Consider the following 24,388-nt stretch of genomic DNA (forward strand, 5'->3'; position numbering starts at 1 on the left):
CTCAGAGTAGAGGTTTGTATTAACAGATTTTGTTTTTATGAGAAATGGATGTCAGCCACTTGCTCAACCTATTAGGTCCATACTGACTTAAATTAAAAAACGATATGTGGAGTTGTGTATTTGCCAGACCCAGGATTCGAACCTGAGACCCACGATGTTATAGGTTGACACTTAAAACATGTGCCCATCATGGGCGAATCGTAGTCTTATTTCAATGAAAACAAATATGTATGTATAACTGACAAAGTTTATTGCGCACTATTTATGGCGGATCTTAAGTCTCCCTCCACCCTTCGCCACTGCATATCATATTAAAAAAAAATACAGTCCAGTAGTGAGTTGTCAATGACCCTTATACTAAAGAATGCCGTAATACATAATAGTAATAAATCAAACTCCATTCATTTAATTTGATAAACTACCAGTGGCAATATAAAAAGAAAAATAAGTATTTTTTTCAAGAAACACATGACTCAATACAAAAAGCACACTTCCAGAAGACAATATACGAGGGTGGGTCAATAATTCCTTAGAAAAAAGCATTAAAACAGTTTTTATTTTTGTATTTTTTTTTCATTTCTCAACATAATCTCCTTGGAGCTCAATACACTTGGTTAGACGTTTCTCAATTTTTTTTAAACCGTCAGAAAAATAAGTTTTCGGAAGGTCCTCAAAATAAGCATTTGTCCGATCGATGACTTCTTCATTTGAAAAAAAACGTTGTCCACTTAGCCATTTTTTTAAGTTTGGGAAAAGGAAAAAGTCACTGGGGGCTAAATCTGGCGAATACGGTGGGTGGTCGACCAATTCGAACTTCAATTCTTCAATTTTAGCCATTGATCGTAAACATGTGTGAACACGGGCATTGTCCTGATGAAAGAGGATTTTTTTCCTGTTTAAATGAGGCCGTTTTTCTTCAATTTTGTTTTTTAGCTGGTCCAATAAAGATGCATAATAATCCCCTGTTATTGTTTTTCCTTTTTCCAAATAGTCAACGAAAATAATTTCACGTGCATCCCAAAATACAGTAGCCATAACCTTACCAGCTGATTTTACGATTTTCGCCTTCTTTGGACATGGTTTGCCTTCGCAATCCACTGCTTTGACTGTTCTTTCGTCTCGGGAGTATAGTGGTGTATCCATGTTTCATCTACAGTCACAAAGCGATGAAAAAATTCATCCGGATTGCGTTGCATGAGCGACAACAGGGCTTTAGAGGCCACCACCCTATTGCGTTTATTGTCGACTGTGAGCAAACGCGGCACCCATCTTGCAGAAATATTTTTCATGCCCAATTTGTCATGTAAAATAGAAATGACGCTACCTTTTGAGATCCCTGTAACCTCAATTATCTCACTCAACTTTAATCTTCGGTCACTTAACACCATATCGTGGATTTTATTGATCATTTCTGGTGTAGTCACCTCTACAGGACGTCCTGAGCGTGGTTCATCCTTTGTTGATGTACGACCACGTTTAAATTCATTTAACCAGTAATAAATAGTTGCAAGTGAAGGAGCAGATATGCCGTGAACTAAATCCAACTCATTTTTTATTTCCTTTGCTGTTAACCCTTTTATATTAAAATGTTTAATAACAGCTCTAAACTCAATTTTCTCCATTTTCCATTTTTCCATTTTCCACAAGCAAATTTTTTTTTAAATGTACGAGAAACACACAACAACCCGACCAATCTGATTGAAACTTCGCAGCATACTGAATCGGTAGTGCCGCTGCATGAAAACAAACCGCTTACAGTACTAGTCGCGCCACCTGTCGGCTTTTCTAAGGACTTATTGACCCACCCTCGTACTTAGGATAATAATAAATAAAACAAAAACTAGGCTTCGTAAGATAATACAATAGTATTAAACAGAACAAAAAACAAATAAACAAGCTCCAAAAATTTTGATTGCTTGCGTTTTAAAAAGCGAAAAATTTTGAAAAAGAAATACACGAAACCCAATTCAATTCATCATGCCCCATATTTTTCCACAGCCTTATTTCGTATGACAATATATCACTATCAAACTATACGTAAATCAAATCAACGAGGCGTATTGTATAGAATACTGATAGTAATAGTTCAATCAAAACAGATACAGGAAGAGTCACCTGACAATATTAATGTATGTAACGTTACAAGCGAAAGAACAACCACCACCGATCGAAATTTACAATAATTATGTAACAATACAACGGATGAAAGTATTCACATCTCAGTACAGTAACAGAATCAGTATTCTTCGCGAATTTGTCAAGAAATGTACCTTCAGTAATGCACTGACACCGCTATAGCCTCATCATGGCTGCGAACGTATTCGCAGCGATAAACGTAAACCCGTAAACCTTTATCACTGAATAAAGAGCTATAAAATCACAGCTAAGACGTGATAGTTCTAAAACAACTTTTACAACTGTCTGTTTTACAACCGTGTTATGAGTGAAGAATTTGATGTAAGAAATGATTGAAGAAAAAACACTATTGATTCAAATGAAACACAATACGTAGTACTTATTCCAAAATATGATTTAATAATGACCGGTTTAGTCTGCTTCAATGAGACATTCTAGCTAGATTAACTAAAAAATATTAACAAATTTTATAGAGGAAGTGATTTATTGGAGATAAGACAATTTCCAAAAAAAAACTATTTAAATTTATCTGCATAGAGGTTTGTAGAATTTTGTAATTAATTATTATATACATATATATAAAGTACATATTATGTACTTATTGTATACATATTTGTGATTTAATTTTTGGCATATGGACATGGATCCACTCACATAATATCACCATGGATAAACTACTTTGAAGACCACTGATCTATAAGTACAATGTTTTGCCACATATTAAACTGGGTTTAAAAGTTACATACATAGATGTACAAATTCCGATTCAAACAATAGGTGCTAAAACTGTACAGCAATGGCCAATACAGTGCTTATAATTAATTACGACAGTCGAAATGATAAATCAAGAAATCTACACAAATAAATTGAATTTATGAATAATAAACCGATAGGAAAACATTTACATTACGCAAACATAAATGTGAAGCGCCTGGTTTTGAAACCTGGTTGGAAACGGTTTTTGAAAAATTTCGAGTATATGTATTTAGATGGATATTTTTATTACCTATATGATATGGCCAAAGATTGAACTTTAAAAAATGCCAAAAACCATGATCAAAATATAGTATGATCAAAAATTAGGGTAAATTTCAAAACCCGCTAAAATGGTTGGGTGTGCTTTTCAAATAACCCTAAAATGGATAAGCCAAAATACTCTTTAGAATGTACGAATTAAATAATAAACACATAAAGTTCACAGATTTAATAGATATGAGTTTTTCTCATTTTTCTCAAAATTAACTAAAATCATTTTAGGGGGTTTTGAAACTAAGCGCTTCATGTATTTTCCATGATAGTTTTGAATTCAGTACCATTGCACTGGTTACATATTTCGGACGTCGCAGGATTCGAACCCGCAACCCACGGCTTCAGAGAAGGACACCCTGCAAAACGACATTGCAACTTATATCCGATGATAATTCAATTTTACTACTTAGCAAAACGAGCTGGATTTGATTGATAATGAAACAACACGCAGTAGAAAAGTACTTTAGGTGAAAAATCGAAGATCGAAAGTAAATTTCAAAAACGCTACGCTTGCGAAAAGAAATAACTACATTCATTAATCCCGTCACGATAAAAAAGTACGTTTAGTTTAGATTTAGTACACTTGCTATTCCCTACACCACATGTCCGCACCCATTATACAGGCGTAACGAACATTAAGTGCCCTTCAAAGTTATGCTGAGTGTCCCAGGAGCAACTTTCCAAGACCTCGATTGGTGTACCTACACTAGAGTGTGCAATATTTAATACACTAAAATTGATTGTTTGAAACATTAAAATTGCCTAAACTTTTATATTCGTGCGTCTGCGTCGGATGCGTATTACGAATCATTTCATGACTAATTCTAACACACAATTGTGAACAAATAATTATTACGGAGAGTACAGACCTACAAACTTATCTGTATAATGGCCAAAAATGGAACTACGAACTACCATAAGACGCCATTTTGAAAATTTCATTCGAATGTCAGATTTTGTCCAGTTACGAGTCTTGATTGGGTAGTTTTCGACAGTGGCTCCCCCATCGCATTCTTCAGATAAGTTTGTAAGTCTCTAACCTTGATGTGCGTGATATCGATACCATTACTGTACTGATATGTTGAAATGGTCATCTTTACATTTAATATGACAGTCTGGACACGACAGTAGAATAAAAAGCCGAGAAGAAGTCTAGTACCTTTCATGCCACATTATTACAATTTATCACATGTGTATATTATGCATTCAGTGTTAGTTATTGAAACTTTTCGACACTTTAATTTATTATGATTCAAATTAGTAAAAAATGCAGGGCAGTTTTCTTTAAAGCACAACATAACATTATGTAGGTAATAGAAGAGGTTTAACTGAATACCGATACGCAACATAGTAATATCAATTCATTTTATGTCAGATTTAGTTTGTCAATTTTACTGCGGGATCGGTCTGTTGGAAACTAAACAATTTCAGCTATCATAACTAAATTACACAAGCACTCTCTACTATGCCGACACCCCGATCAAGAAATATCGTTTGGAATCGTTTCATCAAGCCGTGAGTGAAACAGAAAAATTTATAATATTACCCGATCCAACTCGATCTAATTGTCACGTTGACGTTTGATTTTACAATAATAGTTGCCTGACTTTATTCATTATTTTAACAGACAATAATAATATGAAACAAACATACATACGTTTATGATAATGATATTTAAATTAAGAAAATACAAGCTGACGAATAGATAGTTTTTGGTCTTATCATAATTTGAAACATAACGTATGTTCCATAACAATTCAATTGTGTGTAATTAATTACAATCAAAGTATTATACTCTTGTCAGTAAATAAAAAATTTATGAAAAAATCGAGACCGGTCTTAAATATATAATGTATTTATTATTATGTGTATGAATGTCAGTTTATGGTTATAGTATTTCGAATATTGTAATAATTATTAACTTCAATTTGGCTACAATTAGAAGATAATACATCATATATCATGAAGATATAATTCACAAACGATATTTTCATCATTTTTATAAATGTTCAATTCCTTCTCGACGAGTAATATAATTAAATTTTTACGAGAAACGTCAGTTTTCAAACTCAACACTGTTTTTTTTTTTCATGTAATTAATTATTCTTTATCATGACGGCAATATGACAAAATTTTGATGATTTTTTACTATGAGAAAAATGTTTGCTAGAATTAACCGTCTCTGTCAGCGTTCTTTTAAATGTCTAATAATTGTCACTCAATATCACCATTGTCAAAGTTTAACGGCACGCATAAAATTGTGCATGATATTTATTTGAAATCCGTGTCACAATAAATGCGATTAATTAATTTCGCAGTGTTTGGGCTAAACCTGATGACAGAAAATTGTTCGATAAAGTTTCTTATAGATATTAATTGGTGACTTCAATACGTCTGAATATGGGGTATTAATAATTCATACTAAACAGTAAAGTGGATAAATAAACTGGATTATAAAAATGGAAAATATTAACGTAATTTAATGACATAAAGAATTTGTTTTGTCCGCTTATAAGGACATTTACCATCAACTGAGCTATTATAAAGAATTGAACGATAGCCATTTATCAGCACATAAAATTAATTTTTCTATGAATTAGCTATCTTCAAAACACACTCAATTAAATTTACTTAGCTTCTTATAATGTATTAATATAACGTCACCTTACTATTAAGACCTCGTAAGTCCGATATTATGGAGAAATGAAGTTTGTTCGACAAAATTTAAACAAAAAAAACATTTAAAATCATATCAAAACCTCGGTTCTCTAGACTAGTATGTTGTCCATCTATCAACAAATTTTAAAAACTTGTGAAGTATCACGGTTTCAAATATGGAATTCAAACCTCGTATTTCACAACCAGTGTTAGCAGATTCATCAATTAGAGAGGTGTTTAAAATATTGTTTTTATTAAGTTTTTCCTTTCCCTCAACATTCTTCTCAAACAGACTTACGAGGTTTTAATAGTAAGGTAATGATAAATCAGAAGGTAATATCAGTTAGCAATCTCATTCGAAGGTAAGTGGACAAAATTATTCTTGATCGTTATTAAATTATGTATGTGAGCAGAATATTATAGTCTTTCCATCAAAGATTTAAATGAAACACTATTGAAGCGAGAGTTTCAGGACTCCGTCCCAGACACACTTTGTGCATTGTCAACAGTCCCATAACATCTTCTGGATAGTTATAGCAGAGGACTACTTTAATTAACTGGTAAAATTACAATTTTGCAATTATCGGATTTAACCCAAACGACACTTGTATTCTGATAGACCCTAGCACCCGCACTCAGTATACAGACCGAAGAATCGGAAGAGTTAAGAGTCAAGAGAGGAAGGGCGAGGATGACCGGGACGGCGGTCGGTAGGGCGGGGAGCCGTGAGCGTCAGCAGGCTGGGATCAGAGAACGCAAGCGGCAAAGACGGCCATCACTCGTCATGGCACGTCGGGCTCGGGGGGAGCCGCGGCATACACGGCTTGCCGGTAACTGTACCTGGAGTTGGGCTGCACCCCCTGCGTCCCCGCTCCCACCCCCGCCCCTTGCACGGAGGGAGGGTTGCGCTCGGGCAGGGGGGGCGGCCGGATCCCTTCCCCCGCTGCGCTCTCCGCTTCGTCGGCCTCACCGATGAGCGACACGCCACCCAGGGTGGTGCCCGGCTCCACTCCGCTCGCGCCCCACTGCGACACGCGCGACCGGAGAAGATACGCATACGTCTTGTACCTCTTCAACTGTGAACATAAAATTATTAATCTATTAATTATCAATGTATCACATAACAATAATCAATAGTACAGTAGAAATATTATCCAACTACACAGTGATGAAGAAACTCCGAAACACTTTATAAATCTTTATAAAATCTTGGTTACTATCCCTTATTAGTGGTCGGCAAGCCGCGTGCGGCTCTTTGGCCCCCTGAGTGCGGCTCTGCCACAAGTGACCACATACGGGCTAAATCGAAGATCTTAAATTGGTTTCTAAGCCTGCTAAAATATCGCCAAGAAAATAATTCTGATATTGACATTTGCTGTTTCAAAACAACAATTTTAAATATGAGGGAAGCTTTTCTCAACAGGTTTCAGGAATTCAGAAACAACAAAGCGACATTGGCCTTTGTTAAAAAACCTCTTAATGCTACGGTAACAGAACTAATTTTTTCTCTTTTCAATGTTGACATCGGCAACTTGGAAATGCAATTGCTGGATTAAAAAAAAAATATTGAGCTCTAAATTTGAAAGTCTCTGCCGATATGGACATATTGGAGAAAAACAAATGTGAACACAGCACAATTAGTCTCCTGGAGAAGGAAGACATGATGATTCCTGACTATAATCAGTTGAAAAAACTAGCGTTTGCTGTTCTTTTCCTTTTCGGGTTCGGGCGAACAATCTTTTCCAACCATGAACCGTATCAAGAGTAAATTGAGAAGTCGCCTTATTGATGAGAACCTGGAATCATGCCTAAAATTAAAAACAACATATAAACCTGACTTACCCAAACGTTCCTAGGTCATGCAAGGCCATTTTTCACATTAAGACAAGTGTTTTTTAGTCCTTGTCATGATTTAAATTTACGGATACAATTTAATTTTTATCAATAAATAAGATCATTGTTAAGTATGATACATATCAAGATTTATTCAGTGTACCTACCTATAGTTTAAGTAAGACCTAAAACCAGGGAACTCAGAAATAATGGGAACTGAAATACCCAACCGGTAAGGCTACGCAAGAAACCGATCTCGAGTAAGGTAAACTTAAACCGCGTGTTCAGAAAACGTCACTCTAAGCTTGTGCGTTGGCCTGACAACTGCTCTCAGAGCTCTCGGTTTTATGTTCATTTAAAATTGAAAATGGCAATATGTTCAGTAAAAGGTTGTAGTAGCGATACAAATATGAAAAATAAAACAAATAGCGCAACTACATTTCACAAGAAAGCATATTTTTATTTTTATTTTGAATATATATGTCAATATCTTAACATGCATTAAAATTAATTTTACGCATGGTATTTGACGTAACGCACAAACAATATTAGATGTATTTGGAAAGTGGGACGCACACCATTGTATGCATATAATACGTGTGTTTTGTTTGGATAACAGGGCCGCATTTCAGACAGGGAATATTAGATACTTACTTAATATTTATTATAATCAATTATAACTGTTTTCGTTTATCATAATGATTTATACAGTTGCATATGCAATATACATAGGTAAATGTGCATTTATTTACTGTCAATATTCATTTTAATCATAAAATGAAGAGATAAATACACTAATTACATAGTACAAAGTTTAACGATTTCAAATATTTTGTGAATAATTAATGATATTATACTATTGACTTTTGGCATAACAGATGTCCACGGGACCAAGTACGGCGTACGACTTGGACTTGGAACTCATCATCAGGGATGGAAGGCCAGTGCTTTACGCACTGCACCACGAGAGCCGCCGATTATGAATTTAAAAAACAAACACATGGCTAGCTATATTATTCCAAATTTTAAAACTACGTCGACATACCTTATCTCCATCGGCAATTTGACATAGCCATGATCATTTTATCATTCCAAATAGGTACCTTGTTTTCGATACCCATCTCGATTGAATAAATCGTGTATAATATTTTCTTATTTATGTCCGTACCGTCGTTTTTCATATTTGTATACGAAAAATGAATAGCGTGTAAATAGATCTAGAGCTTCCAACCCTGTTTTCACTGAAACCTGCTAACCGGGTAACCGTGGATATGTAAACTAACCGAAAACCGGGTAAAATTATTAGTAGGTATATGAACAACTAAAGAGACAAACAGCGAAAATAGCGTGTGAAAGCTTTTTCATAAACGTCGCGTCGTAACAAATAATCAACAGCTCAGTCTTACGCTCAAGTAATAAAATCGCCTGCCTAAATTACTTTATTACTTACTTACCCTTTAAATGGCTTACTTTTATTGTTATTGATATAGTGTTAGTCAAATTCCATAGAATAAATAATAGCGCGGCGGTCTTTAAGGATTACGCGTGGCTCAGATATCCCACGGCAAAACTGTGAAATATCGACAACTGCATTGGGTTTTTTGCTTAATCCCTTAAATTGAGTAGGTACACGTCTTGTCTTGCCCGTAAATATTTTTTTTTGTATAAAAATATATTGTAAATAAGCAACCTAACCGCTAACCGGATAGTAAGTAATTTTCCTCAGGTTAATAATAATTGGAAGCCCTACTACATGGGTCCCATCATTTTTGTTTATTAGATTAATTTTTCAACCCACACCATTAATAAAATGTGTATTTGATGGATGACAGTAAGTTAGGTATAAGACAAAAATGTATACTTTCTGTTAATATATTATTATAAATGCGATTAATGTTATACCTATTTAGAATTACCTGTTGTATGTAAATATTGCTGTACTTATCTTGTTATTACTTAATCTTATAATATTATGTGACGTATAAGTTGAATGGGATTTTTATAATTATATTTATTATTTTTCATAATTATTCTGTACAATGTGTTATTTATGTTCATTCATTTCATATAAATATACTTTCTAAAAAATCCAATTAATATCCTTTTTCAATTTCTAGAAAGTATATTCCTAACTAATTGTGTGTGAAATTAATAAGTATGTATGTTAATTTAAAAACGCGTTAAAACACTAATATTAGTAATATGTAAGTATTTAAATCTTCTATCGTCAGAAATTGGGAACACTTGTTAAGCCGAGTTGAAGAGTTCTACAGCGATCTCTACAGTGATGACACTGACAATACGACTATAGACTTAGATCTTCAGAGAAATGGAAATTCGGAAGACCATACTCCCGAAATTACATCCTGGGAAGTAACCCATGCTTTAAATTACATGAAAAGTGGGAAAGCCCCCGGGGAAGACGGTTTAACGATAGATATCCTCAAAAAAGCAGGAAAGGATGCAAATGAAGTACTTGCACAATTGTTCACAGCCTGCATATGCAAAGAGGATGTCCCAGAGGTATGGAAAAATGCCAGCATTGTCATTCTTCACAAAAAAGGTGACAGAGAAGACCTAGCAAATTATCGTCCAATAAGTCTACTCCCTATTCTCTACAAGACGTTCACAAAAATTCTCTCAAACCGTCTGCAAAATGTACTAGACGAGAACCAACCGAGAGAACAAGCCGGATTTAGAGGAGGATACAGCACTATGGACCATATCCAAGTCGTCAGAGAAATCATAGAGCGGTACCAGGAATACAAACTGCCACTATGCATGGGTTTTATAGACTATGAGAAGGCGTTTGATTCGATAAAGAAATGTTCAATACTCGACGCACTCAGAAAACAAGGAATCCCTGGACGCTATATAAATATTTTCAATAATATATACAGTAGCGCAACAGCATCTGTAAATCTCCATAAACCATCGCGCAGATTTCCTATCAGCAAAGGAGTCCGACAAGGTGATACAATCTCACCTAAACTATTTACAGCTACCCTTGAAGACTTATTCAGGCAACTTGACTGGAATGACAAAGGGATCCCCATAAATGGAGAATACCTGAGTCATCTGCGCTTTGCCGATGACATAGTAATTTTCTCGCAAGACTCAGAAGACCTCCAAAGCAGAATGCAGGAACTCGCTGAAGTAAGCAACAAAGTAGGTTTGAAAATAAATGTAACAAAGACGAAAGTCATGTTCAACTGCTTTGCAGGCCAAAAAGAGATCCTCATCAATGGCACTCAGCTCGAACAGGTGAAAAGCTACATCTATCTGGGACAACAAGTATCTATAGATGGATGTATATTTGATGAAATTGTTCGCAGAGTAAAGCTAGGCTGGAGTGCTTTTGGCCGCCTGAATAATGTCTTCAAAAGTGACCTTCCACTGTGCCTAAAGCGCAAAGTGTTCAACCAGTGTGTGCTTCCCGTGATGACATATGCGTGTGAAACATGGACCCTAAGTAAAAGAGAGATCCAGAAACTTAGAGTAGCACAACGTGGTATGGAGAGGTGCATGCTGGGCATAACGCGAAAGGACAAAAAGAGGAATGAGTGGATAAGGAAGCAGACAAGGGTTTGCGATGTAATAGAGTTTATTAAAAGCCTTAAATGGAGATGGGCTGGACACATAGCTCGAAGAAGAGACAATCGTTGGACAAATCTAGTCATCCAGTGGTATCCAAGAAGTACAAAACGTCCACAAGGTAGACCTAGAGGCCGCTGGATCGATGAAATGATAAAGTTCTGCGGAAGTACGTGGCAACGCAATGCACAGGACCGAGAGAAGTGGAAGCAACTTGAAGAGGCCTTCATCCAGCAGTGGATAGATTCAGGCTGATGATGATGATGATGATGAAGTATTTAAAATATGTTTCGTATTAAGTAAATCTTTCTAATAAAAAGTAGTCATCAATAATGCGGCTCTGTGCGTGCATGGAAGGTCATTTTTTGTGCGTCCACACATTTACTCACACTTCTAAAATCCTGCTTCACTTTGAACCGTTTGCAGGATAGGAGATGAGAGTTCTATTTATTTTCTTTTCTGTGCCTAAAACTTTAATTAAAGTTTATAAAGTTAATAAAGAGTGTATCTACCTATATAATTTAAGTTTAAGGAATTTGGCTCTCAAAAGAAATCTCAATCATTGTTGATGTTTGGCTCTGTGGACTAATGAGTTTGCCGACCACTGCCGTATTAGGTTCATTAAGTTGATTGAGATTATACAAAAGAATAATATTAAATTCCACTGGTTTAGTTTTTAGTCGATAGCTATATCGTTTGTAACACCTGACTGACTTATAGTTTATATTATTATATATACAATTAAATTCAACAGGGGTAGGTAACACAATAATCACATTTCCAAGAGGTATCCAAAATTTCACAAAGTAAATTATCATCATTGTGTACCATAAGTTTGTTCTGCTGCCTTCTCTGTAGCTCCAAGAACGCTCTTTCTAAAAAGCACCACAGAGACCCATTTCCTGACATTCTCTTCTCGTTCCAGACTAACTAACTGAAGACAAGCCTCTAATTTCATTGATGGCTTTCATCCTGCGTATTTTCCTCTACAAGACAGTAATCATTTGTCCGCATGTCAACATTTGTACAAATCAGCCATTTTACATGTCACTCGTAATAACATCTTATATTTTCTTCGATTAGTTTGAATGCACTATGAATGGATTGTACAAACCTCGGTATGGAGGTACGCCTCTTTCTCTCGGTTGTGGTGAGACACGCCGGCCGCTCGCGGTTGTGACAATTCCAATTCGATATTGGCACATCTCTCTTCGTGATCACGTAGCTGCTCTCTCTGTTAACATTTCATAAATGAGTGTAAATAATTATATAATAGACATCAACGACCACTTGTAACTTCATCCATATGAAATACGAAAAGAAAAAGTAGAGAAACACAATATGAAGAAATAGACGTGATTCGGTTTGAATGTTTTCAAATCAATCAAATAAACACTGTTTGGATCTAGACGGGTGCCTCTCTACCCGCACCTCACCTCACCACTCCGCCGATACTATCTGAACACTTAAGCTGCTAATGATGAGTTGTAGCAAGTGCATTATTTTCAAGAAGTTTTATCTATTTATCTAATGTAGTCTTATAAGCTATGCATATATCTACCCACGATGGCCGCGCAGCTTAAGCGTCAACCTATAACACCGTGAGTCCCAGATTCGAATCCTGGGTCTGGCAAGTACACAAATTGTTTTTCAATTTGTGTATGAGTCAGAGTGTAGACCTGATAGGTTGAGGAAGAGGCTAACATACATTTCTCGTAAAAACAAAGTTTGTTAATGCAAACCTCCACCCTGTGGAGGCCCATACAATCTTATTAGGATCGGACAGCTATGCAAGTTTCATCAATCAATTGGTCAGGTAATTCTCTAGTTACAACGGAACAAACAAATAGACAAGACACAAAAAAAAAACTATATTTTAGGCTTAGGTGAAATTAATCATAAAGTAATCGGAAAAATATCGTTACCAAATTTAACTTAGTGTGCGAACACGGCAAGAGAGGCCTCTGGAATTTTCGCTGAGAACCGACGGCCCCCGCCAGGGGCTGAGCCGAGAATGATGCGCAAACAAAATTGATTGTGTCTATCCACGACTGGAGCTCCTTCGAATCGCTGAAAAGCAAACAAACTCATAAAAAGGACGCTACTCGTATCGTGGCAACCGGTAACTCGGACCGCGTTCTATTCTTCCGAGCTAGCTCGTATAGGAGTAGTTAGTAAGAAGCTGCCTCGTATGAGTGTACTCGGATCGTGTTAACGCGGCTTAAATGTAATACATACTTACTGAGTTCATAAAATTCTTGCGAAGCAATACTTTCAGTGTAAATAGTCCGAGCGAATTATAATAATTATGTTTCAGCAATTTTATGAACAAGTAAATCTGCTCTAAAATCTGCAGTGTTTTTCTGTTTAGTTTTTCCATCACACTCACATAAATCCCTAACTGGAGGTTAGGGCCGCTGAAGGTGGCCAAGGGAGGTGGAGCTTCACAAGCAGTTATAAATAATTACTTATAATATCAGCAGTTTGTATAAAAAGCCACGATCACTCTATTTCCATTTCTTTAATATTTCGATGCAAACCTTTGATATTTCGTCTGACATGAAGTTTTAAAAATCTTTGAACATAATAACTCAATGGTAATTATTAATAACTAAAAAAAATATTCATTGTTATTAACTTCACGGAAATATAATATCTATCTTGCAAACGAATCATATTTTACTTTATTCATAAGTCATTCACAATTTGAAAAAGTCTCTCAAAACACTGCGATCTTTGTGTTTGATTGAAGCTTTTTCTTAAGTCTTTATTAAAGGTGACAAAGTAGAAAAGATAATAAACAACATACCTTGTTTGAAATAAATATTCCGCCTGATCCGCTGTCTGCAATCTAAATACGTGCTGCTTTTTCGTATAGTCCGTCGCTTTGGTTGCTAACGCATGATGTATTCTGCAAATAAAATACAGTATCGATCAGGCGTCTACACGATCAGGCAAGTCTACACCTAGATTTCATAAAATATATTTACACCATAATAATAAATATTACATAAGAGAAACATGCCAAACGGTTGGTTTCAAATTGGTTAATTCAGCATGTTATTTTGTTGCTTTTGAAAGCGCGTGACGGTGTTGTTTGTAATAAGTTCAGAATCAAATATGCGTGAGTGTCTACCTTATTGCATTGTGCAGATTATCCGACATTTGGTTTTTTCTAAATCCGTGCTCGTCTTTATGTAAATACAGAATCAAATCCCTAAGCGTGCAGTAGAACATTTTCCAACTTCGCTTGCCGAACGGAGCTGCAAATAAAACGAGGCAAACTTTAGAAACCGGCAACACTTTAATATGCAGTACCAAATCAATAAAATTACAATAATTCTTGTTCAAAAGACCAGCTTCCTCTGTCAAACAGTCACTTTCAAATTGAAATGTCTGGATGAATATAATAATGGTAGCTTTCACAGTTATTACACAGTTATTTGTTATTATATTTTTGGGCTGTCACCGTGAATATTTCCTTCTCCTTCTTCCTTGATGCTTCATATCCGTTCATGAGGCCATTCTCAAGAGATAATGTGGTAAAGTGTACAGTGTATATGAATGTATCGGGGTTTCTCTTTATGTTGGGATGTTTTCCCGATATACAGTGAACAACGACTTTACGTGCCTGGAATTCATGTTTTCCCGGGATTTATGTGTAGTTTCATTTTAGTACATTTAATTCTCAGTTTTAAGTTTTTATTCCCCGCAATTTACGTCTAAAGTATTCAACATTCAATTAAAATTACGCATTACATATTTATTTAAAAATTTTCAAAATCCTCAAAAATTGGTTTTCCCTTTATTTGCGTTTTCTTTTGTCAGTCCTTTCAAAAACAGAAAATCAGGGTTTGTACTGTAGTTCTTGATTGATGATTGAATTATAACAGCCCTTTAACTTTAACATACTGCTTGTTCGACAGTTTGAGTTTACATTGTTCGACTCTAGATATGAGTAATGAATTTTGGAATAACTGAAATTTGTATAATAAGAAGTCGAAATATAATTTTGGTATTGGTATGAATTATCTTCATAGTGGAGTTGTACAAGAGTGGGAGAATTTTTATAATTTATTTTCGGTTATCCTACATTCCTTGACACTCAGGAACAGAACATTATCTGTGCATCATTGCCATTATGCTTATCCGGTTTCTACAAACGCTGCAGATATATGTTTCGAACCGACGCAGACATCTTTTAGAACACCGTTCCCATTCATACACTTTACATTATCTCTTGAGACTGGCCTCTACAACGATCTAGAAATGACGAGTGACAATAAAAAAGGAAGAATATACGACGACAGCCAAAAACAAAATACAATACTGTGTTAGTAATGCAAATCAAATTTCATTTCAACATTATACAATGTTTTTATACTCTCAAAGTGAGATTTTAAACATTCATTAAAATTAATACCTATCGGACAGATAAAATTTTATTGGAAAAGACTAAATTTTTTAAATAGATTTCATCTTAAATTATATTACAACTGCAAATATATAAATTTAGATAAGTATTTACAATATGTATAATGAATAACTAATCAAATTTCAGATGACAAAATACTAATACTACGAAAAACATTACACAGTTGTCATGGCAATGTCTTTTACGCAAAACGATTTATAGAAATAAACCAAGGTTAGATACACTTTATAATATGACTGAAACTCAAACCTATTTTTGAAGGATCTTCTTTTTGTTAATTTATTATTAAGTGAAAATTCTTAGTATGTATTAGCTTTAGAAATAATATAATGGATTACTTGTTGCCTGTAAAACTGTACATAATAATTTAAATAGAATTATTAAAATCGGATTGAGAATAAGATTTAGAAAATGGTGTGAAAAAAGAAAAGCTCTTGATAATAGTAAAATTATCACAGTGATGTTATATTAGAGATAGTTGTAAAAAAATATAAATGACGTGTTACTTTTCTTGGCGTTGGCCTCGTAGCAACATTTCCTCATGACGTAGCCCTTCTTGTATTCGACAGCGTGCTGGCGATCAGGCACATCCAGGAATGGATTTGAACCGACCGACGCTGTTCCTCTGTTGATGGGATGCGCTTCACTTCCTCGCGGGTTATTTGCATCGCCCGCGTCGCCCTCTGGTATTTCGGTATCCCTAAACACATGAAGAATAATAATTAGATCGTACAACTTAAATCATACGGGTAAATAGACAGGATATAGAACAGTGGATTAATAGCATCCCTGGCTCTACAGTCCAGGGCGAATCGTGAACTGAGGTTTATATGATAGGTCTCTATTAAGTTAAATTCGGTGACTTACTACCCATAGTACAACCGTTTAGTCATCAATACGCGTAGATAAGATTTCTTCCCTTGTGCAAGAAGATTATTATTATGGTTGCTATTGTGAGCTTTGTTAAAATTGCGCCTGTTGTATCGTCGTGCCTCACCTCACCGCCCGCAGCATTGCTCATGGAGTACGTTTATAGCTTTTCTGGAGGTTGGTGCATTGGAACATCTTCGGCAGCCTGTTTTAACGTTTCGTTATTACACATGTACCATGTGATTTTTGCAATTGTTCATCAAAATATTGTAAATATGAAATAATATTTCAGTGTATTTGGCAGCCTATCTATGTGCAATAATTGATGTGGTCTGCCCTGTTACATGCAGTATGACAATTCTACAACCAAGGTGGCATGACTGCAATTTATAGCACTGTCTGTAGTGTAAAGAACAGAACTGGGGATCTGAAATATATATACAAGATATGTAGTTCTGCAGATTGCCGCTAGGAAGTCTGCAACCATGATAATATAATATTGAGGTTATACATTCGTATTAAAATGCAATTGTTTTGTTTCCATATGTTAGTATCAGGAATTGTGTTTAAATGAAATAGTTAAATATGGTTTTTGACAGATCTGAGCGATAATGGTGAGAGATCGTGCTACAAATAAAATTGTAATGAGAAACAACTTGTAACTGATTTAGTAACCGATTTTTCAGATTCACTTTCATATGTTTAGGAAACCATCTATATATATCATGGGTGGCCAACCCGCGGCCCACGGGTCAGATGCGGCCCGCTGGGTGTCAACTTGTGGCCTGTGGAGCAGTGAGAAAATAAAAATAATATTAAATGCTGCCGCTAGATGTGCTAATTTAGCAAATTGAGATTCAATATTGGCTAAAGATTTTAAAAAGTACGGTGTGGTTTTTGCTATTTGCAAAGCCATTCTCCGTAGACGTGAATTTATTACCGGGAAATTTACAAATGGAACATTGTGAAATATGTTGCGATGAACAGTTAAAGGAGAAATTCTATCAGGTTGGTTTGGAAGAGTTTTACAAAACATATTTGGACAAGGAGAAATATCCTGCATTTTACAAACATGCTCTAATAATAACTTCGCTATTTGGAAACACTTACACGTGTGAACAGCTTTTTAGTTGGATGAAGCGTATCAAATCCCGAGTGAGAACACGAATCACTGATGTGCATTTGGAAAACTGTTTGCGTGTAGGAACATCCTCACCCGATATTAATATTGATGCACTTAGTTCTGCCACACAAAATCAAACTTATCACTCAAATTTATTATTTTTATATTACCTATTTTGTTTAATTTTTATTATTAAAAAAAAGTCTAATCTAATAAATATGTTTGATTCTCATTTTTGTTTTATTTTATTAATATATAATACTTATATATTTCTTTTTTGTTTTGTATAATAAAAAAAATCGGTTGTGCGGCCCGGTAGGAAATCTCATTTTTAGAATCTGGCCCGGCTGCTGAAAAGGTTGGCCACCCATGAAATATATGGTTCTTTTCAGTGCGTGCTTTTGTCTAAATTATAATGGATATTACTAAAATAGTCAATAGTCATAAATTGAAATATTCGCTAAAACTCATTAAAAACTACGTATAGCGATTTCCACTGATTTGATGAATAAACCTTTGATCTCATCGCTTTTGAATTAACAGGGTTTACAGTGTTACGTATGTACTTCCATTCTGCTTATTTATATCATGCTGTGAATATCTATATCTAGAAGTAATATTTAATTCTCAATATGTACCTATGTAAAAACAGCTAAAGTTGATTGATAAATTATGTTCCTTGAAATAATATACTTACAGTGCCCATTCGAGTGGATGCGTTTTGATGGCCTGGTAGAGCAGCTTGAGGACTTCCCGGGGGAAGTTGGCTCCGTCGTTGAGGTCCGCCAAGTTCTCGATGAACTCGGTGCAGGACATCTTGCGGCCCGCACTCTGACCGTGCAGGTCCGTGTTCAGTAACATTATCGCGCATGTCAACGTGTGAACCGCATCTGGACAATACATCGCAAAACCACGTTTATTAATACATTCAGTTAGGATTTACTTGTTTCCATAGTAGTTCCATAGAAGAGTTTCGATTTAAAATAGTCTTATCAATATGACATTACATACAATTGTATTTTTCAATTGTTTGTTTAATTTTACTTTTGCGTCATGAAGAAATGTCCATAACATAACGTCATCTTGGTAGTGAATTAATATAATCCACATTTGTAAATTTCAGTTAATAGGACATTCAAAAAAAATACAAGATGTTTTTTTATAGGATAAATTCCTTAGATTTTAAACAACAAATAATGATTATCGAATCATCCAAAACCATTAACGCAAGACACAGAGCTGTGCCCCACAAGCCCACAGTGGAGTAGCAGAAAGAACATCCACTTTTTAATTCGCGAGCCGCAAGTTTGACCTACGCGGTTGAATGTAATTCACAATGCATTTTTATCAAGAGCATGAGCACAATGACTCGACCGAATGTCTAATACCATTCCTTGTTAAAAGTCCATTAATGTCTAATTTAGACCAAAACTAAACTTTGAATTGAGTCGCCAAACCCGCTCTGGACGATAATAAAATTAGTTTGAATGTACGTATGTGCTATATCGATAGGTCTATCAGCCTATCGAGCTGTGAGTTTGAAATGAAATTCTGCCCTGTTTCGTCAAAAAATCATAATGAATAATGAACTTGAGTCCCTAAATCCGCTCTAGGATAAATAACAGGTTACTAAATCCGCTCTACATAGGCGACCAATCAGACGTCACGATTAAAAACCATGATTTTTGGCATACATTTAAATCGCTATACAAACGTCACCACTACCTAGTATCAACATCATCGTAAATGCACAAAACAGTTTTTCATGATTTACTCGTAACTTAAAAAATCTCCAGAGCAGGTTTAGCGAGTAAGCGATTCAATTGAGCATTGGCAAAATAGAACAACATTTCGTATCAAACTTTATTTTGTCAGTATGATTGAATTTTGGTCAGTTGAAAGTTTAACTCTAGTCTTGGCACGGGCAAACTGCAAACCCTCATATTATGCTTCATGTTGCAGTGGAAATGGTAGCTATGAAAGGTCTATTTGCACGTAATATAGTTTACCTTGCGAGTTAAATGTTCCAGGATTGCAGTCTAAATATCTCCTTGAAAAATGAACTAAGACTCGTTCTCTCTCCTGCGTTTCCCCCGTCAGGCAGAACTGTCTGAGGAATTTCCGTAGGGCACCGTCCAAGGTATCCTTTTCGAAACTAAAATACCTAAGGTACTCCTCCGCCACCGCCCGTGAGAAGTCATTGCTGAAAGGTAAAAACATACCACATAGAATGACAAGCCATGTGGATTTCTTTTCACAGTCACTATTGAAATACATAAATTAAATATACTGCATAATAATACGACTTTCTCTCAAATAACTGAGTACGAGGTTATACTAGCAAATAAATGCTGCTAAGGTTTACAGAGGCACTTTAGACGATCGAAAAATCGGTACTGTTCGGTTATACGGAATACAGCGGAAAACACATTTTGAAAATAGCCGATAAACTGGATTATTTGTTAGGTTAACCTAACCAAACCAAACCTAACCTAACCCAACCTAAACTAACCCAAACTAAAAAATAATTTAGTTTATCGGCTATTTTCAAAATGCGTTTTCCGCTGTATTCCGTATAACCGAACAGTACCGAAAAATCCTTATCAGACCCACACTAATCTATGTGTTAATATAATACTGCCTTGTCAAAAAGGTTGCTAGTAAACTGGACATTTTTGATGGAAACATCTTGAAAGATAAATAGTCAGTCTTATAGCGCCTGTACACCGTGTCCGGATATTTGTACGTATGTAGTTCGCTGTATCACACTTCACCGTTAACGCTCACGACGAACTGTGCTACGGTGAAATGTAATAGGTACAATTTACATGTAACCCCTGTACACATACATGGATTTACTGGCACCAATAGTGTGTAAATTAAACTATCGTGATAAAAACTGTTTACACGTAAAAGTGCTGACTGTCTTGCCAATCTTATTCTTCAAGCATAAGCGAGTTGCGTTGTTGTTGTGCGGTGACAGGCTCAGACAGGTCGTGAAAATCGGTAACCGTCAAAATGCTCAGCACAGTGTAATTTGTATTTTTTCCGGCAGGTTCGACATTATCATTCTACTGCGCAGGCATAGATATCGCACAAGTTCCAACTGTCGCGTGAAAATTGAGAAGCTTCTGAACTTTAATTAAATTGTTAAATTGAATTTTAAAATATAACCAGTACCATCTGCAAATTGTATTCTTTGCTCAATAAAAACAAAATAAATATGACTGACAAAGTTTATGTCGAATCCAGCTTACCTCCCCACCCCTCGCCAGTAAGTCTCATTTAAAAGACATTTTCAAACCTCAAAAGTAGGGCTGGAACTGAACCGAAAACCAGAAAAACTGTTATTTTTGTCGGAACGAACAGTTCACCACATCATGTTCAAACACGTGCATTAACATAATCTTACTGCCCACTTCAGTTGTCGTGATGCATGTCAACATAATTCTCATAATTTATAATATATTATTTTTAAAATTTATAGCTACAGCCGTGCAATGCAGCATGTAACTATTGGTTTCCGAGCGTGGCGCCAGGCTATCATAATACAAGTACCATAAAATGTTCTAAATTATGCTAGAAAATATTTTTTTAATACAAAATGCAAAAAAACATTTTAAAATTAATCACTCAGAGCTGAACAGAAAACCAGTAATTTTTTTTGGAACGAAACCGAAATGAAAAAAATAACGGTCGAAGCCCTACAGTGAAAAGTTGACCACCGTAAACCGACCACCGTTTTGAATATGTATGATTCGCCGTGTCGAATTTGTGGAATAATTTTAGGTGGAGTTGTTATTTATCATATGAACACAAAATAAAGAAAATTAAACAGTAAAATTAGATAGATCAGTACTTTTTACTAAGATGCCTGGAAACATCGGACTTTTTGAATCCGTCCAAGCCGTAGAGGCGCTTGGCTAAGCGAACAGCCGAAGGGAAATCGACAGCTTTGGGGCTGTAGTGGAACGAGTGCAGCGAGTCCGCGTCAGCTTCCCAACTCACTTCCTCCGGGGAGGAGCACGCCGAAGCTGATGGATTGCCTATTTCTTCGTCTCTCAGTTCCTGGTGGACAAAAGTATTGGCACATTAGGATATACAAGTAATAAGTAAATTGCCATTTTTATGTTTACGAAACGATGAAGAATCTTCTTCTAGTATACAGTATAATCTCGTTTTTACGTGCCCAGAATTCACGTTTTCCCGGCAATTGCGTGTATATTTTTCAGTCCCGATGTATTTCAGTACATTTAATACCCGCATTTACGTTTTTCTTTCCCGCGATTTACGTCGGAAATATTCAAAATATGTGAGTTACGCGCACTTGACAATGATTGGGTCCTGACATTCGAACGATTTTTCAATAAAAATTTTAATTGAATGTTGTTTTTTAATAAAACGTTATTTTTTTAGAAACATAAAATTTAAATGTTCTTTTTTTCAATACCCCCCTTTTACATTTTCCCTCCAATTAGGTTTTTTTTCTTCAGTCCCTTAAAAAACGTAAAATAGGGGTTATACTGTATTTAGCTTCTCGTACAACAATATAAACGCACAATGTCTCTTGAAGCGATTGTTATTATAAGCTTTGTCAATTTTAATTTTGTTCCTATAAAAACGGTCTTATGGTAATAATGATTGCAATAAACATGCTAAAACTGGAAAATTGGAATATCTTCCATTCCATTATTGGTGGTAAATCTATATGAATATTTGAAATTTGTCAAATTCTTTGGACGCTGTCACATTGATGTAGCAATATGTTTTTGCGTTTACACCTAACCGGTTATAAATGTCTTCAGCAGGTTATCTCGCTCTATGAGGTCGTGATCGACAGGCCGCACATACAAATTTCACGAGCTATCTTGCCCGACTTTAAACTCAAATTACTAACCACTGTCGATTGATTTGCATAATCTAAAAAATTAAACATACAGTAACATCTGTTTGAATAATTATGAAATACTAAGCCACAAATTATCAGTATTACAGCGATTGTAGTAAGAGCTTATTCTACTTACACTCAACGTGTGTCGTTAAAAATCTGCGACCTGTCAAATACTGCCATAGTACTATCGTGAAGCATAGAAAAATTTAAGCACCGTGAAATTATGCCTACTATGTAATATTTTCTATCAAAACTATCAAACTTCACGCCTACGTGGTATGTTTATAACGAAATACAAAAAAATATTTATGTAGTTAGAATATACTCGCAGAATAGCTTATGTATCTTTTTAATGAATCAAATGGATTACTTTGTCTTTATTCATTAAAAAAAGGGTATAAAGCATCGGTGATTTTTTTGTGCTTCATTGAAGCTTCCTCTTCGAGAAAAAAATTATAAAGGTCAGTTAAACTCAAAAATATTGCTATGAAAATATAGCAACAAATTAGTAATAATTTAATGAACCTACAGGTAATGGCAGGAGTTACCTGCCGTGGGCAAATTAAGAATTGATCACGATATAATGTACTAACCAAGGCCTGAACAAAAACGATGCATAAGTGCGAGTGAGAAAGTATTCGGCACCCTTATAATCTCTGCGATAGGCGCTAGAGCAAGATAAAAGGTTTACAGATTTGGGAGATGGTTTGCTCGGTGTAGCCGCCAAATCTTATCTTATTGCTTAATTATACGTCGATAACCGTGTTGCTAAAATAGCTATTTTTGTGTTAAACATAAAGTCAGTGGTACATATTTTTAGTTAATTAAGTAGAAAAGATGGTTCTGTGTGTTGTATTAAAATGTGGTAGCCGTACTGATAAGCAAGAATATGGTATTACGTTTCATAGGTAAGTTGATACATGTTAGTGATAATTTATTTGTATATTATTATATATTTTAATATCCAGTGACCGTATTTCTTTAAAATAACTTAAATTATGAATATTTTTACGTAATGGTTGCATTTTGACTTAAAAAATACTATATAACGTAAAAAAATAGAAAAATATATTTTAATTCTGAGCGTCTAGTGCGAGCACTTTGGGCGAGCACTAGCGAAATGGTCTATGGTCTCGAACATTTGAATACGAATGCGTTCGCTCGCCCACAAACCAAACGCACGGCACGCAGCTTCATTTAGCAATGCAATGGGTGGCATCTGGATGTATCTATAGTCTAAGGCAGTGGTTCCCAAAGTTGACTGGGCTCCGACCCATCTAACAAAAATTTCCAATCTTGGGACCCACCTCTTAGCTGTCTTAGAGAAAAGAGGGCATAAATATTGGTAACGCTCAGATTCCCTAGTGGCGAGTCGTGGAACAACTTAATGCTGTCTTAAAACTTTAAAAAATATTTTACCAATATGAATGAAAGACTGTTGAAATAAGAAACACAACTTAAAAAAAAATATTACTTAAATGCCTACACCTGCAAGGTTTTTTTTACAAAGTTATTTCAATAGGAAGGATGTATTTGTTTCTTATTTTTCTTCATTACAGTTTTAGAATCAACTTCAACTTTACTTTTAATCGCAGTGAGTTTGATATATCCAATTTATTTCGGCATTTAGTTTTAATGTTAACCATAGCCGAAAATCCGACCTCACATAGATATGAGGTAGTAAAGAGGAGGACTTTCATAGCTTCATCGAACAGGTAAGGGTAATTATCAGCAACTGAGAGCCAGAATTTCGTAACTTAAGTTTATTTCAATTTTTAGGAATTACAAATAGCGGAATGAAATATCAAATTTATCACTT

The 24,388-nt window shown here is 35.3% G+C and overlaps 1 protein-coding gene across 6 annotated transcripts in view; it reads right to left on the reverse strand.

The window, feature by feature from the left end:
* The window catches only part of Efa6 (Exchange factor for Arf 6), a 308,310-nt gene that overhangs the window by 15,688 nt on the left and 268,234 nt on the right, over window positions 1-24,388 (reverse strand). For 4 of the 6 annotated variants that reach the window (XM_085950155.1, XM_085950135.1, XM_085950126.1 and 1 more), the window contains 9 exons: window positions 21,538-21,746; window positions 19,688-19,881; window positions 18,376-18,568; window positions 16,192-16,385; window positions 14,387-14,513; window positions 14,060-14,161; window positions 13,176-13,320; window positions 12,365-12,484; window positions 5,255-6,899 (listed from right to left, as the gene is read on the reverse strand). In XM_085950155.1, coding sequence (XP_085806281.1) covers window positions 6,606-6,899; window positions 12,365-12,484; window positions 13,176-13,320; window positions 14,060-14,161; window positions 14,387-14,513; window positions 16,192-16,385; window positions 18,376-18,568; window positions 19,688-19,881; window positions 21,538-21,746 — 1,578 coding nt within the window. In that variant the 3' untranslated portion in view covers window positions 5,255-6,605. Of the gene's footprint in view, window positions 1-5,254; window positions 6,900-12,364; window positions 12,485-13,175; window positions 13,321-14,059; window positions 14,162-14,386; window positions 14,514-16,191; window positions 16,386-18,375; window positions 18,569-19,687; window positions 19,882-21,537; window positions 21,747-24,388 lie in introns of those variants that run through there. The other 2 variants (XM_085950148.1, XM_085950141.1) reach the window with 1 other exon arrangement.

The sequence above is a fragment of the Rhyacophila brunnea genome, unplaced genomic scaffold (assembly GCF_057557595.1).
Source record: "Rhyacophila brunnea isolate RB1 unplaced genomic scaffold, BYU_Rbru_1.0 scaffold_10, whole genome shotgun sequence".
Lineage (NCBI taxonomy): Eukaryota > Metazoa > Arthropoda > Insecta > Trichoptera > Rhyacophilidae > Rhyacophila > Rhyacophila brunnea.